The 18,058-nt window shown below is 38.6% G+C and overlaps 1 protein-coding gene across 1 annotated transcript; it reads right to left on the reverse strand.

Annotated features, from left to right (window-relative positions):
• Positions 1–1,932: 1,932 nt before the first annotated feature.
• On the reverse strand, positions 1,933–17,832 carry LOC121975298 (lipid droplet-associated hydrolase-like). The gene is made up of 13 exons (XM_042526869.1): positions 17,709–17,832; positions 17,355–17,435; positions 17,157–17,230; positions 16,997–17,068; positions 16,875–16,903; positions 16,064–16,114; positions 15,613–15,663; positions 14,771–14,830; positions 14,608–14,690; positions 13,881–14,028; positions 13,559–13,609; positions 2,904–3,008; positions 1,933–2,290 (listed from the first exon to the last, which is right to left on the reverse strand). Exons 1-13 carry the CDS (start codon positions 17,798–17,800, stop codon positions 2,153–2,155), a joined length of 1,035 nt encoding a protein of 344 aa, XP_042382803.1. The 5' UTR covers positions 17,801–17,832; the 3' UTR covers positions 1,933–2,152.
• Between the last annotated feature and the right edge of the window lie 226 nt (positions 17,833–18,058).

The raw sequence follows: 18,058 nt of genomic DNA on the forward strand, positions 1-18,058 counted from the left end.
CCGAAGGAAGCTCCAAAAAATAAGACGTGAAGGATGGTGAGACATCTGAGGGACGCGAGGCTGATGGAGGAGGCTAGAGGCTAGATCTAGGTTGGTCGGACGAGGACGAGTGCTGAGTGAATGTACTCGGGGGGAGGGGGGGTCAAATCCTAGGATTAAGGTTTGACCAATTGACTGGGGCAAGGCATAGAGTGTTTCTGTGCCTGACAGTTGCGAAAGTAGTCGTTGGGTACTGTAGCAGTCAACCAGCACTATAGCAATCAAACGGGCATTGTAGTAGTCAACTGGTACTGTAGCAGCCAACTGGTATTATAGCAGTCGATTGGTGCAATGTAGCAGTCAACTGGTGCACTTTTTAATTGACTGGTAGTCGACCGTTGGCTCGTAATTTATGTCCTCCGTGTTGATCTTGGATTTTTACCACCATGAATGAGATAACAAAAAGGGGAACAAAAAAAAGGCAAAATGAGGACTCTCAATATAGTGTATATATATATATATATTTCATTGTTTTTTAGACCGTTCGGTGCATAAAATTTTCATTATACGAGATCTCATAAAAGAATCCATTATACACAATTTTATTATTATTTTTTTAAAAGACTATTTTCAAATATATATACATATATTAAAAATATTTTTATTTCAATATTATTACATCAGTGACAGTTACTATGAGTAAAAATAAATTAATTTAATTCAATCAAAATTATATACATAGAAGAATTTTTATTAATTTTTTTACTAAGATAAAATTACATTTTCAACCTGACAATGGTAACCGACCATTTTTAATTTTAGTACTCTTATTTTAGTACTGAGTCAATTTACGTTCTTAATTTAACTTGTAATAGTTTTGCAAATTTATTTTTTTTTTCTCTAAAATTAAAATTTTTCATCGAACAATATCTGATTGGCAGTCGAAATGCTGAGTTGTAAAGTCACAGGTCATAAAATCAAAATCCCCAAATTCAATTTACATCTCAACATTCCGATCACTAACTAGGTATTTTCAGAAGAAAAATTTTAATTTTAGAGAGAAAAAGAGTGAAATTGAAATATATTACAAATTAATGAACTAAAATTGTAAATTGACTCGACTAAAATAAAAAAAAAAAAGCATAAGTTAAGGATTGAAAACATAACTTTTTATTTTACTAATTTAATAAAAATTATTTAAACTTAATCTACTTTAATACTATCAAAATAACGAGCACGGATCCTCTAGTCTGTAATTTACGGACCAGAGAATGGTCCATCTTTTTAGACTCTTAATTTGGATGAACCCCATCTACTTAAAGGTAGAGTTCATCCAAATTAAAAACCCTCATGCAGTGGACCATCCTCTAATCCACAAATTGCGGACTAGAGAATCCCTACTGCAAAATAATTACTACATATATTAGAATGTGGTAACAATAATTTTAAAGAAAAGATTATATTAAAATAATTTTAATTAAATTGATAAAAAAAATTTAATATAAAAGTAACAGAGCACTATTTTAAAATAAATAAAAAAAAACTTTAGCTCAATAAAGTGATATCAAGTAACACAAAAATTATACGTGTAATAGGTGAAATCGTCATCCTAACTACCTCTCTAAGGCGGTCCCACACTTCTTAGAACAAGATAAATCATGGACAGCTTCGTCCAATAACACTAATAGAGGTGAGGCAACAGGAGTACAAGATTATCAAATCTATATTCCTTATTGATGGCCTTGCTGATATTGTGGCAAATAAAGTTATAAACATCAATAACCTTGGCAACTAACTTCAACAAGACATGCATACAAACACATCTCAGGCATCAGAATTCAATGCGAAGAGCGATATGAAACACCTGATAAACATGTTAAAACCAGGAGTCTTTTCTCACATATTGTTGCGATAGTTTTCAGTGGCAAATGTAAATCAAACCCTCCATAAACATTGAATAACCGACATTCAAAATAACCAATAAACTATTGTTTGTTTGATAAGATAAACAGTTCGGAAAAACAAGAAGCAGTTTTGATTCAGAACAACAGTCTGCAATATCGATTTGGCAACAACTATTGAGAGCGGTAAGTGAGGGGAGCTTACTAAATGTATAACCAAGTTACCTGCTTTTTCTCTGTTCTTTTTTTCTTCTTCTTCCTTGTATGTTTGTTTATTTTGCGATTTGATTCCTGATCAGGGATGCTACATGGTGACCAACCCAGGAGGAGCCGGCTTGGGTGCAGCAGAAAGTATGCATGTGGCCCTCTCTTTCGACGGCTAATGCAAGACCTGGTACCTGCCTTGAGACCTGGAAAGAATTTTACTTCCATCTTAAATTTTCTAGGAACACAAAAGCAAGTGTAAATTTATCAGAGAACCTAATAGAAAAATGAGGAACACATGATCATTGTCATAATAATACATATGAAAGTCTGTGCTTATAGACGATTCGAGGACTAAGAGAGTCACACAACCAATAATGAGTGGAGACTAGGGGACTGAGTTAACCACACAAAGGAGTACTGCCCGTCAGTGTAATACATAATTATGAAGCCCTTCAATAATTGCAAATCATTTTTGCTTTCCTCTTTACGCATCAACTGATACACTTGGGATAACTAGCAGTGACTCTCAGGGAAAAAGAATTTTATCGGCCTTGTTATACAGTGATAGTGGTGATCAATGCTAGAAATAATCATTCACAATGCAAGTTAGTGAATGAATACACTTGTAAAAAGTTCTTTTTTGATGCAATCTGATGGGAATTTTAAGTAGGCTATTGTTTATCATTTTTCTTAGACGGTTGAAAAAAGCAGAATCATCAACAACGCAACGTGCAGATTGTCAAGTTCAAACCAAAACATACAAAATTTAGCTTCTCAAGGAACATCTCTATAATCGGGAAACAATGAATGCTTTACCTCTTCAAAATGTGATAGTGGAGCCCAATGGTCATCGATGCCAAAAAGAAATGATATTTGATTATGCTTTCTTTTCATAAACATCCAGTCTGGTTCTTCTGACAACTGAAAATTGAAGCAAACAATGATGGAAACAGATTCCAGGATGTCAATGAAACATAACCTATGAATTTTGATGAAGAAAATGTCATAATAGACAGGTTTAACATAGGTTCTTGCCTTGTCAAAAAATCGTTACTCTTTTAGCAAGAAGGGATGGTAGAAGTGCCTAGCACACAAGCTTCCATATCATGTAAATCAGGATGAACTAATTGATATAACCATAGTCTTGCAACCCAAGAGGCTATTCCATGGCTCAATAGCGAGCCACTCAATTTGTGAAGGAGCAATTTTCCATCCAAAGGAGATTTATAATGTAAAAAAAATATCAGGGATCAAATGAAATGAAACATAAGCACTCTTTCTTCTATTGTCTTGTCTTCATTTAAGTTTGTCAAACGGAGTAGAATTGATGTCGTTAAACTGTAAAATACCAGAAAATAGAGAAATATTAATAAGGGAATTTTCCGGAATTTTTGGAAATTTTTCGGGAATTTTTCGGAGCTCGTACGAACGAGTTAACGGGGATGGAAACGGGGCCGGGAAAAGCCTGTTTTGGGCTACCCATTTAAGTGAGGAATTGTTTATATTTATAATTCCTTTTTTCCGTTTCTTTTTCTTTTTATTTCTTTATTTCTTCTCTTCCTCGCCGAAAACCTGCGAGCCCGAGCCCTTTTCTCCCCGACGCCGCCCGCGCCCTCTCCGAGCCCTAACCGCCGGCTGTGGCGGTTTCTCTCTTCATCTCCTCCTCTTCTCGGTGAAGCCGAAACCCTATTCACCCCTCGGTGCTTAGCCGAGCTCACCGACGCCGCTGCCTCCCTCTTCCCTCTCTGGATCACGGCCAACAGGGGCTCGGCGGAAGTCTGATCTCTGCCCACTGACGCCGGCCATCTTCCTCTTCATCATTTCTTTCGAGCCGCACACCGCCGGCCGCTTATCCTCAGCAAAACAGCATCGCCACACCTTTGCCAGTGCCGAGCCGTCCAATTCTGTGCCTATTTTGGGTTCACAGTCGGCCCGATCACTGCCGACCTCGCGCATCACAGCAGAACAATCCCTCACTGGTCTCTTTTGATCTGCCCTCTTCTGTGCTTAGTTTGGATCCACCTGGTCGCCGGTGCCGATCACCAGCAGAGCCGGCACAAGGAATTGGGTAAGACATTTTGATTTTTTTTATAGGTTTGTTGAGGTTTGGATGCAAAGTGTGTACATTAAGTGAGGATTGACTCAATTACAGGATTGGGGCTGTTTAATCTGTGCAGCTTGAGTAGTGAATGATTAGTTGTTTGTTTCAGGTGATGGATCATGATTTGAGTTTTATGCTCAAGGGTTAATGTGTTGATTTTGATCCAGAGTGCAGATTTGGGAAATCAACAACTTCACCTTGTCAGTTTGCAACGACCGGCATCACACTCTTCGGCTGTGAGTCATTAGAAGTGGCTGTGAATTGAGGACCTTGACGCGAGACGAGTATCTCGATGTCGGATTTGGACTGATTGGACTTTTCCTATTGGAGGCGGGTACTTTTGACTTTTTGTCTTTGATATGCTTAGTAATGAAATTAACATATTGCATCAATTGTGTTTCTTATCTGTTTCGGTTAATCACTACCCAAATCTTGGTACGTGCTTGATTGATTGTTTGATTTGCATCTCATGTATATTTTACCTGTTTATACATGCTTATAGGGGGTAGTGATATACCATGCTTCACCATGTTCAGGACATAGGTTTTTATACCTTCTGTGTACCTTTGATTCGATATGATTCGTTGACCTAGGGTGCACTTTTCTATATATATGGATTAGGTCGGGATGTTTATATGGTTATTGCCACGCATCATTTGCATGATCGCATGTTGTGCGATAGTCCGTTCCATTATTGTTGAGCACATCGCCATTACATGGATCGCACACACCACCACTCGGGTTAGTGGTCGATCTGAGGAGTGTGTCGGCTAGGACTCTGTTAGCACCGTTGGTCCGCTCATGGGTAGTGTGACACAACGAGTTATCCGCAGGATTCCTCCCGTCGCCGTGTCGGAGTTGAGAGCATCAGCCCCCATCTGATTTGGGGTAGGAGGATAGGTGTACTCCGACAGCATCCCGTCCACTCGGTCACTCATCGGGAGTAGTGACAGAGTGCACGGTTGTCACAACCCTACCCACTCGGCCTCACTTTGTATGAGATGATCGGCGTCGGGGTGACCGGACGATCATCGCATCATACGCACGTGATCGTTTATTGCTGTGTTTGTGGTTGCTACATTTATACGCCGCATATTGTTTGGATACCTATGTTTGACGCATACGGATCCCTATACCACTCGCTTGACCTTATACTCGGACTGGTTAGACAAGATTCTCCTGCTTATTTCGATGCATTCTTATCATTTTATCGAGACCGTACGCATGATTAGTCAGTGTTGTTTCTTTACTTGATATCAACTGCTTCACGAGTGTTGACTCACCCGCCTCCATTGTTGATATTTTCAGTTGATCTGTCAGAGGGAGTTCCATCCGCTAGTCCTCATTGCACGTAGTGCTGGTCCTGCAACCTCCGTGATATGTTTGGTTTTCTTTGGTTTTTTTTTCTGTTCTAGACTCGTTATATTCGGATTTATTTGCTTATGGACATGATATAGATTTTATTATATCGATGGATTTGGATTTGGTTTTATTCTACTACACGCCTGCCTGGATGGAAGAGGTGAGTTCGCGGTTTGAGCTTTACGAGTGTAGTTGAGTAGGGTGGTTTTGAGTCGAGTATTATTACTACGTGGTTGTGTCAGCCAGAGGTTAATATATAAACCGCGTGGTGATTGATTTTATTATTGTTATGATTCCAGCGGCTGAGTATTTAGTGTTTGTAGAAAATTTTGATTGTCCGCCGTACAGGGGAGTTTTTCGGACAGTGACTCTTCCGGGGCGTGACAATTTAGTGGTATCGGAGCAGTTTTACGATCTTTTGTTTCGTATTTTGGATTTTTGAGATTTATCGATACCAATTTATTTGGTATCGAGCGGTTATACACCGCTGTGTTCGAGATTTATCGGATCTGGGTTGTTGGTATTCGGATATTTGGGTTAGCCAGTGCTCATGAGGCAACCGGGCATTTTCGGATTTTCGATATGGTTATGTTTCGGATTTCCGTTTCGGATTTATTTGGATTTCCGGCGATGTTTCTCGTTCGGAGTTTGAGGTCAAAGGTTGGGGACAGGACAGCGACGGAACATCTCCAGACAGCAAATAGGTATGATGTTTATTTTATGATAGTTATGACATGTTTTAGCACTTTATCTTTAGTACCTGTCTGGTTGTTGTAGCCATATTACATGTGATGGGTTAGCCACTGATCTGGGTCGACCCTCATAGAGATCAAGGATTATAGTCTCTGGTGATTTTTCATATCATACCATCAGTACTTTTAGCTTCTGTTACTACTACTAGGAGATGGAGGCACATATCAACCTCTGCTATTGTTAGCTGGGTAATGGATGATACCTATATATTCCTGTGGACTTAGCCAGTAGAATTTTTTTTTTTTATACTCGTATCTTTTGGATAATAGGGTATCCGATACGATGAAAATTGGGCATTGGAGAGTTATTATGTTTGATCATTGTTGAGAATGATTTGAGGTAGAGGGATATTGGGAGATCAGATATTGTGATATGTTGATTTCTAATGATTTATGAGAGTAAATGTTATGTGGTTGTTTGATGATCAATTACTAGATATTTGTTTTGATGATCTATTAGTGGATAACTATTTTGATGATTTATATTTGGGTTGTCATTGATGGTGACATAGTGAGTGTCATTTATGATATTCACAGGTTTGATGATTATGGTTGGTGATCAGATTATAAATTGGGTGCTGGAGAGTTTTATGGTTGAGTGTGCCCATGAGATTTTAATATATCTGGTTAGTTGTGGTTAATTAACAGGATGATAAAATTGATATTTGCTTCCTCTGATATGGGACTATATGGATAAATAATGATTGATGTTTTGAATGCTAACTTGCCCTCATGGGGAGTAGAGATTTATTCATCTGATATAGTGTGGGCTGATGTTTTTGAGGATGAAGATGAGAGTGTCTTGATGATCTTGAATTCTGACTTTATCTTTTGGGTCGTACACATTTATGCATATGGTATTATGTGGTTGGATATACCTTAGTTGATTGTGGAGGATTAAGGTATTTTTGATTAGTTAGTAGATGAATGATTAGTTTTTGTTGGTTGATCAGTAAAGGATTGCCATACTCTATTTTTAGAGGTTCAAACCTTTAGGTTATTTGTGCTTAGTTATGTATTTAGAGCACATTTGAGTACATGTTTTGTACTGACGTGGAAAGGACTGATTTAGCCATATATCATTATTGGCTTGGATGGGTTTAGAGGATCGATGTATCCTAGTCCGTGAAGACTTTGACCGTGGACTGTATATACCTGGTGGGATAACTTAGAGGGTGCATTGGGATATGTGACCCCACTGATGCAAGGAAGTGTAGAGCAAATTGCTTAACACTTATCGGATATAATCGTTACTAGTGTATTCTGGGAGAGTACATTTGGATTTATGATGATAAAATTTTCCCCATTAGATATAGTTTTGGTAGTTTATGACATTGACTGGCAATGTTATACCACGGTGTGTATATTTTTCTTGTCCGATACCAGTTCCTTTGAACCTAGAGCAGGGTTGTTACTGGATGATTAGGCTGCTTTATTTTGGGTTGCTTTTGATTGATGTATTCATGCTTGATACATATGCATGAATTTTGTTTAGATATACCGGTAACCCATGAGTGTTGGTAGCATAAGGTTGGTCTCTTTGATTGAGCTGGTGTGCTGATTTTGCATGTCTATGTTACATGTATATTATGATTGTTATGTGTTGTAGGAGTCATGTGGTAAACTGCCCATTTGCAAGTAGTATATGTATCCATGTTCTGATATGGTTTGAAGTTTCCTTGTGGATCATAGCTATGTAGTTCGGTGTATGTATCTGGATGTATTATTGAAGATATCTTGTTGATTAAATCCGAGATGCAGTATAAGTACATCGGTGGTGTTTTGATGGAGGCATTTTGTCGATTTAATCTGAGTTGTGATATGTACATATGTGTTTGGTGTGGTATCTGAGGTATCTTTTTTTTATTATGTTTGATATGTGAATGCACCTGGGTTTAGTATGCTTATTTGGAAGTATATGTTGGTTATACTCTTGGTATAGGTGTATATATGCCCTGTGAGGTTGTTTGAGGTGTATTGTCAATTATACCTATGTTGATATATGCACACGGGTTCGGTATGCATTGTTGGAGGTAGCACGATGATTTATGCCTATGTTGTGAGTATGTTTGATGTGTACTAATTGGAGAATTATGTCGATCATACATATGTTGTGTGTGCATGTGTGCCAGGTGTATGGTGGGTAGCATCATGATGATTCTACCTATGTTGAATGTAGAATGCTGAGTGTTTACATTATGTTATTGGTTGTATAACCCTGTCAACTAATTCTCCTATTAGTGGGTGACCAACCCACTAGGATGATGATAGAGTTGACTATGAATTTGATTTGTTTACTAGGTTGTTTATACCTTTGGCTGCCTACAGTGATATGTGGTCGAGTGATCTCGTGCAGCCTTTAGTTGGATAGTTAGGTGCCTTGGACACTTATGGATCGTTTGTGGTGGAGCGGAGTTCCCACATATACATATTTCGGATTGCTTGTAGCGGAGCATTGCTCCCATATCTATTGCAGATACATGTTATGAATTATTTGTAGTGGAGTGTTACTCCTACATATTGAGGATTTCTTGTGGTAGAGCGTTGCTCCCACATATGTGGTATTTCCTGTGATGGAGCGTTGCTCTCACCCTGGAGGATTTATTCTTTGGTGATTTATGTTATTGATGATCAGATTTTTTTCGATTTATTATTGGAGATTTTATGGATAGGAATGTCTGTGATACGGACATTATGTGTATTGGTTTTTGCCATATAGGATGTTTTCAGGGACTCGATGATCCTGGTATGTCGAGGATGTTTGGATAGGTTTCCATTATCTTTGTGGACGATGTTGTAATCTATTTGGAATCCGCGGTGAGTCACGCACATCATCTTTGCATAGTCTAGAGATGTTACGATGGGAACATCTATATGCAAAGTTCAGTAGTGTGTTTTGGGTTTGTCTTCTGTGAGATGTTTGAGACATACGGACCCAGTAGGAGTATACCGTAGTTCCACAGGAGATCGAGGTTATTACCGTTGAGAGTAGACGGAGTCTATAGAAGAGGCTCGCAACTTCCTTTGTTTGGCTCGATATTTCCGGAGATACGCTGAGGGTTTCTCTCGGATAGCTATGTCACTGACACGTCTGACCTGGAAAGGCGTGAAGTTCACTTGGACTAAGGATGACAAGACCAGCTTCTAGGAGTTGAAGCGGAGACTAGTGTCGGCTCCGATTTTGGTGTTACCTTCTGGAGAGGACGGATATGTCCTCTATACCGACGCGTCTCTACAGGGTATGAGTGTTGTTCTGGTGCAGCACGGTAGAGTATTCTTATATGCTTCTCGATAGTTGAGGGAGCCTGAGAAGAAAATACTCACGATCCGGAGTCACGTTATTTTTACCTCAAGATTTGGCAAGACCTATATGATATTACATTGAGATTCTCACCGACCATTGAGTCTCAAATATCTGTTCACTCGGAAGGAACTTAATCTTCGACCGAGATAGATGGAGTTCCTGAAATATTATGATTGTACCATTAGCTATCACCGAAAAGCTAATGTGGTTACCAATGCACTTAGCTAGAGGTCCGGAGGGACTTTAGCTTGCCACCGAGTAGTGGTCATGATTTGATTCAGATTTCTCCGAGTTAGACATTGAGGAGCAGAGACAGAAGGGTATTCTTGTTACCATAGTTGCTCATTCGGACGAGAATCCGAGAGACCCAGTTGTTGGGACCTCATAGGGCTCAACGTGAGGCGGAGTTGGTCCGTATTATCAGACGGAGGATGTCAAAAGCATAAGACTGCCAAAAGAGTTATGCTGACCCGAGTCGGAGACACCTTGAGTTCTCTATTTGCGGCTATATATTTCTGCGAGTTTCGCCCACGAAAGGGGTGAAGAGATTTGGCCTCAGAGGTAAGCCAGCTCCGCGGTACATTGGATCTTTCCAGATCTCGGAAAGGATTGGAGCAGTAGCTTACTGGTTGGCACTATCGCCGTCCTTGGTAGGCGTGCACAATGTATTCCACATATCTATGCTGAGTAGATACGTACCTGACCCGACACATGTGCTGACAGATGTCTTAGTTCCAGTTCAGCCTGACGCCACTTATGAGGAGATTCCGGTACGGATTTTGGACCGGAAAGAGCGTCAGTTGAGGAACAAGACTGTCCGGCTGGTTAAAATCGGATGGCAGCATCATTCGGACGAGGAGGCTACTTGGGAGCTCGAGGATACCATCCGAGCTCGATACCCCCATCTTTTCACTTGAGGATGTGAATTGTTTACCGTTCAGCATTTATACTTTATATCTGTTGTTAGTACTTGCTGATGGTAGATAACGAAATTTGGGGACCAAATTTTTATTAGTGGGGAAGAATGTAAAATACCAGAAAATAGAGAAATATTAATAAGGGAATTTTTCGGAATTTTTGGAAATTTTTCGGGAATTTTTCGGAGCTCGTACGAACGAGTTAACGGGGATGGAAACGGGGCCGGGAAAAGCCTGTTTTGGGCTACCCATTTAAGTGAGGAATTGTTTATATTTATAATTCCTTTTTTCCGTTTCTTTTTCTTTTTATTTCTTTATTTCTTCTCTTCCTCGCCGAAAACCTGCGAGCCCGAGCCCTTTTCTCCCCGACGCCGCCCGCGCCCTCTCCGAGCCCTAACCGCCGGCTGTGGCGGTTTCTCTCTTCATCTCCTCCTCTTCTCGGTGAAGCCGAAACCCTAATCACCCCTCGGTGCCCTAGCCGAGCTCACCGACGCCGCTGCCTCCCTCTTCCCTCTCTGGATCACGGCCAACAGGGGCTCGCCGGAAGTCTGATCTCTGCCCATTGACGCCGGCCATCTTCCTCTTCATCATTTCTTCCGAGCCGCACACCACCGGCCGCTTATCCTCAGCAAAACAGCATCGCCACACCTTTGCCAGTGCCGAGCCGTCCAATTCTGTGCCTATTTTGGGTTCACAGTCAGCCCGATCACTGCCGACCTCGCGCATCACAGCAGAACAATCCCTCACTGGTCTCTTTTGATCTGCCCTCTTCTGTGCTTAGTTTGGATCCACTTGGTCGCCGGTGCCGATCACCAGCAGAGCCGGCACAAGGAATTGGGTAAGACATTTTGATTTTTTTTATAGGTTTGTTGAGGTTTGGATGCAAAGTGTGTACATTAAGTGAGGATTGACTCAATTACAGGATTGGGGCTGTTTAATCTGTGCAGCTTGAGTAGTGAATGATTAGTTGTTTGTTTCAGGTGATGGATCATGATTTGAGTTTTATGCTCAAGGGTTAATGTGTTGATTTTGATCTAGAGTGCAGATTTGGGAAATCAACAACTTCACCTTGTCAGTTTGCAACGACCGGCATCACACTCTTCGGCTGTGAGTCATTAGAAGTGGCTGTGAATTGAGGACCTTGACGCGAGACGAGTATCTCGATGTCGGATTTGGACTGATTGGACTTTTCCTATTGGAGGCGGGTACTTTTGACTTTTTGTCTTTGATATGCTTAGTAATGAAATTAACATATTGCATCAATTGTGTTTCTTATCTGTTTCGGTTAATCACTACCCAAATCTTGGTACGTGCTTGATTGATTGTTTGATTTGCATCTCATGTATATTTTACCTGTTCATACATGCTTATAGGGGGTAGTGATATACCATGCTTCACCATGTTCAGGACATAGGTTTTTATACCTTCTGTGTACCTTTGATTCGATATGATTCGTTGACCTAGGGTGCACTTTTCTATATATATGGATTAGGTCAGGATGTTTATATGGTTATTGCCATGCATCATTTGCATGATTGCATGTTGTGCGATAGTCCGTTCCATTATTGTTGAGCACATCGCCAGTTACATGGATCTGCACACACCACCACTCATGGGTTAGTGGTCGATTCAGGCAGAGTGTGTTGCAGCAGGACATAGGCACCGTTGGTCCGCTCATGGGTAGTGTGACACAACGAGTTATCCGGCAGGATTCCTCCCGCCATCGTGTACCGGGAGTTGAGAATTGCGCTCCCCCATCTATGATTTGGGGTAGGAGGATAGGTGTACTCGACAAAGATCCCGTCCACTCGGTCACTCATCGGGAGTAGTGACGACAGAGTGCGCGGTCAGACCTACCCACTCGGCCTCACTTTTGTATGAGATGATCGATGGCGTCGGGGTGACGCATCATCGCATCATATGCATGATGCATTTATTGCTTGTGTTTGTGGTTGCTACATTTATATGCTGCATATTGTTTGGATACCTATGTTTGACATGCATACAGGATCCCTATACCACTCGGACTGTTTGACCTTATACTCAGGACCTGGTTAGTACAGTATTCTCCTGTTTATTTCAGATGCATTCTTATCATTTTATCAGGAGACTGTACGCATGATTAGTGCTAGGTGTTGTTTCTTTACTTTGCATATCAACTGTACCTGCTGAGTGTTGGACTCACCCCGCCTCCATTGTTGATATTTTCAGGTTGATGCTGTCAAGAGGGAGTTCCAGTCGCTAGTCCTCATTGCACGTAGTGCTGGTCCTGCAGACCTCCAGGATATGTTTGGTTTTCTTTGGTTTTTTTTCTGTTCTAGACTGTTTGAACTCGTTATATTCTGGATTTATTTGCTTATGGACATGATATAGATTTTATTATATCGATGGATTTGGATTTGGTTTTTATTCTACTACATGCCTGCCTGGATGGCAGAAGAGGTGAGTTCGGCGGTTTTGAGCTTTACGAGTGTAGTTGAGTAGGGTGGTTTTTGAGTCAGAGTATTATTACTGCGTGGTTGTGTCAGCCAGAGGCTGAATATATATATAAACTGCGTGGTGATTGATTTTTATTATTGTTATGATTTCAGCCGCCTGTGGCTGAGTATTTAGTGTTTGTAGAAAATTTTTGATTGTCCGCCGTACAGGGGAGATGCTGCCGAAATTTTCTCGGATAATGACTCTTCTGGGGGCGTGACATAAACACCTATGGAATTTTAATGATTCTATGAACTCTAACCTTAAGGTCTATGTATATGCCAAAACCTGAGATAATTATAGTGCGCCAAATTAAAATATAGAACTCCAGCAGAATTTATGATAGTTAACCATCCATTAAAGATTTGCTTCTAAGTATCTTTATCTTGTCACAGTAACAAAGGGCTGAAAAAGGAGAGACATGCAAAAAAGAACTATGCAAAGACAAATGACAAGGTCAAACACAAAACGGGGTTGAAAAGAGTAATCAAAACCTTCATCAGAACACAACTGATGCATCAAACTTAATCTCAAATTCACAAATAAGATAACAGTACCTTCTCAAACTCTGTCATTGCCAGGAATAGCATATTTCGTATTGTATGGTACTGCAAATTTTCTTGCAAAAGTTAGTATGGTTTTGATTGTAACAACTACTTATAAATGTCTAAATTCAAAGAATCAACTTTAAGATTTTTTGTTCTGTATGTTATCTAAATAAGTGAACATTAGGAAAGAAACCAGGTGCAAAGAAAGTATTGGGGAAAAAGAAAAGAGAAGAAATTAATTCATATTCATAAACCTTTTCTCACACCCTGAAATTAAACACTTCTTTTGCAAGTAAAATCATGCATCTGATAAGAAAGATGATAACCAAACCTGCAAAAGGTGACTGCATGTAACTGCAACAGCTGTAGCAGACCATGTCTTCCCTAGGAACTGTCTCACCATATTATCTTGTACTGAGATTGGTAATGACCTCAATAGTGATGCAAAATAACTGATGGCAGCGCTTATAACAGAGGACCTGAAACATACAGAAAAAACATAATCTTGATAAGCAACATAGAATTACCATCATCATTAATGTCATTGAACGTATCCATCAGCCTGGAACATCTTAATCCACTAATTTAGTGAAATTTTAAAAGAAGATATATAAAATATGCATAGAATTTTGTTAATAGACAAAGAATTGAATGTATTGTTTCAATGAGAATTTCTTGTAGAATAAAATAATCTGGCCTTCTTTATTGAATCAATTGGATTTGAGTGACATAAGAACCCAGATTGAGAACATATTCCAGCAAATCAACCATCATGCAGGGTCACACGCTACCAAAAACCAAGTTAAACAACAATTTCTTGATATAAAGAATTCTGTGCTAATCAAACAATCTTAGTGGTAAATCAGTATGAAACACTACCATTTTGAAAGAAGAAAAAAATATATAAATGGTGATATCAGTAGAACACTAGAGAGATAGAAATTTTGATTTGCAACTTGTTGATTCATATAAAGCTGTTCACAATGAGGCTATTTCCAATTAGTATTGGGTAAAAGCAGCAGAAAGCAAAAATAAATAAATAAATAAAGGAAATCTACCTTGCAATTAAGCCAATAATTGATTGCTTGAAAGAATTCTTGTTCAATGTCAGAAATGGATAAAGACCTATCACATATTTTACCTTCAAATTCCAACAAAAGCACTATAAGGTAAATTGAAAGCTCGATTACAAAATATAGATACTTCCGAACATCTTGTTACCTGTTGTGGAAGCCTTTTGAAGACTTCCAAGCATATATACGATCCAATAGAATGTCCAACCTTTGCAAAAAGAAGCAAATAAATAATATAGAATAAGCTTAGTGGAAAAATAGCAGAACCTTTTTTGTGTCACTTCCGGAACTATTTAGCTTACAATCTGTAAAAATATATAACAGCTAAGATTTTGTACTAGAACAATACATGAGAAACCTGTTGACTGTTGTTCATTATATTCTAAGGATGTCCTCTTCTGGAGTTATCTTAATTTATGAAATTCCATTCTCAGGCATTATTTTCTCCCAAAAAATGAGTATCTTTGGGATACTTGAGTTCCCAAGTAAATTCAATTAGTACCTAAAGTAGTAATATACTTTTCTTTGCCAAAATTGAGAAAGGAAAGCAATATAATTCTGAACAAGAATATGGTAAAACAACAAAAATCTGGTACAAAGTTGTCTTCTGTTCTAGAATTAAGAGAAGGAAATTATCACATGTCCCTATTCCAAGAGAAGCAAGCAGTAAAAATATAGAAATTCAAGACCAAATTTAATTACTTCTCAGTTTGCAAAAAGACAATTTGCACACTCAAAGGAACCTTGAATGAATTAAATTCGAAGTTCAAGCAAAATTTCATAAATTAAGCACTGTTAAGCAGTAGTATGTCAAGTATCTATGCAACAAATTTGAAAGAGTTATTGCTGGAAAAAATAATTCTCCGTGATCGAACAGGGATAGAAGGTTTAGTAAACAAAAGAAAAGAGACGTCATACACCATGATTGCTAGTAGGCTGAATCATAAAAAGAGTATGGTCATTGAAGAAGGTTAATCAGCAATATACTACCAATATTATTGGAACTTCATTATTCTGGAACTCTTGTTTAATAAAGTCCACCTGAAATGGTTATTGCAATTTCATTAGATTCTAAAAATGGCATATACCATAAAGAAAATTGAAAATGTCATTGCTGGTTATGAAAAGGAAGAATGTAAGAATAATACATAACTGCAAGAAGAGGGCGGGAAACTATAGCTAAATTACAAGAAATCATATATGTTAATCAAATGTGAATTATTCAGACACTTTTGGAAGAAGCATCACAACCTCTGAGTTAAGCAATTGTTGAAATCCAAAATGTAGAGTATCAGAAAGCATTACAAATCTACCCAAGGATGGAAGAACAGGACATAATCTGACTTACTTTTGTTTCCTTTGTCCCTTTGAAGATTATTGCTTTTTATATAACAAAGAACCCTTTTATTATGAAAGTGTATAAGTTATATTCTGTAAAAACCTTATGAGCAATTTGTTCTTCCAATGAAAACTTCCTTCCATGCTCCCAGTCCTGGAGGAAGGATAATCAATAATTAAATTGTGCATCATGATAGAGGAAGAAAAGTATGTACCAGAAATCCTAGATATGAAACTGTAATTATTTTCTGTCTTTATATACCTTAATGTGTAAATGTCTGAAGCATGAAGGTGTACAGAGAAAGAATAGACATGAGAAGTCAGTCTTATAACTATAGTCATATCATATCCTACAACTTCTATCATGTGGCCAAATTGACATGTTAACGGATGTCATTTAATATACAGATAAGAATTCTCAAGTCCTTGGTCGAACATGATATTTAGTTCTTTCTTGTCAATATCCACCCATGTTGCTCTATACCTCAACTGTTTGAGTGAATCATATTTCAGGCATTTTTTTTTTTTTTGCAAGGACAGTATATTGGTTCAAACAAAGAACATAATCAAATATACATAACATCTAAACATGCATGTAAATAGACCATCAGTTAATCACATAATAGGGAAGCAAGTTAATGATTCTATAGTTATGCAGCTATGGATCTGTAAAAGGAAAAACTCCCCCCTGCAAAAATTCAACAATGAGAATTGGTTTTTTCATCTCTTGTAGATTTATAGATTGTTTTGATACATGATAAGCACACATCTTTCCTTGTACTTGTTTATGCATCAAAGCACAAATCAGACACTAAAGGAAGATTTAACAGTGATTTATCTTAGCAACGTCCATGGGTTTTTCATCACAGGAAATTGATAAAAGCATAGTAAGATTTGTAATCCAATAATAATACCTTTGCAGAATGAGAAACATGCCCAATTGCTGATCAAGAATATCGATGAAAAATATTAGAAACCACATCAGCATAAGTCTGGATTCAGTAAACACTGACAGTGGAAAGTTTGTGGTCCTTGCCTGTTATTGACGCCTGCCCTTCCAATAGTTGATATACTGCTTCAACAAAGTCTTTATAATACGATGCAATCCCTAAAATGCACCCGTATACAGTCATGCAAGGAAAGATCATACCCATGAAAGGAAGTAAAAAAAAGGTTAAGAGCATCTTAATACATACCTGGATTTCCAGGGATAACAATAATGTGCAATAAGGATTCTTCAGAATGTATCTCAAGCGACTCAGTTGAATATCTGAAAAACAACAAACTTCACTCGGTGTCTACTTCTAACAAAGAAGATTACTGATCCAAGTTACAAATTAAATGAAATGGAACGCAATCACAGTTCTATATCCACAAAAATATCATGACCATACCCAGAGACAGTTCGCATCAGCAAAGTTGCTTGCTTTCCCATTGAAGCAGAATGCAGTGATGCAATATAGCCCCTCAGATATCTGCAACACTTCAAAATGTAAAGTAAGTATTACTTATCAGCAACGATTAGAACACTAAATGATGTATCTCAATTCTCACTTACCAATTACATACTGCGAATACAAGGATTCTCTATCAGAATTGAAGAATGTTTGGAAGTTGGAACATGAAACGTGAGGAAAGAAACTTGTCTAATTGTTAATCATGTGTTTTCCTATGGCAGACATGAGGGCAATGGCATGCAATTGAGTTGAACAGGAAAGGAGGAGGAGCCGAGGAGGAGGAGGGTTTACCGCGACGGTCTTGAAGGCGTAGGAAGGAGGTGGAGAAGTCGAGAAGCGAGGAGGCCGGTGAATCTGACTGGGGCAGAGAAAACCAGCGTCATCACTGCGTCCTGGAGACCTGGACGACAAATAAGGAAAAGCAGCCCTTTTTTTAATAAAAAATTGCTGTTAATTATTTGATCATGGGCCGTGGCCTATTTTTCTGATTTGTGGACGAGAGAGAACCCAATTAAGCCCTTTATTTCAACGTTTAGGCCGTTTGAAACTGACGATTAAGAGTGGTGGAAAAAAAATATAAAAAATTTTAATATATCAAAATATATTAAATAATATCAAATTTTTAATATAAAAAAAAATCA

This window comes from Zingiber officinale, chromosome 4B (genome assembly GCF_018446385.1).
Source record: "Zingiber officinale cultivar Zhangliang chromosome 4B, Zo_v1.1, whole genome shotgun sequence".
NCBI lineage: Eukaryota > Viridiplantae > Streptophyta > Magnoliopsida > Zingiberales > Zingiberaceae > Zingiber > Zingiber officinale.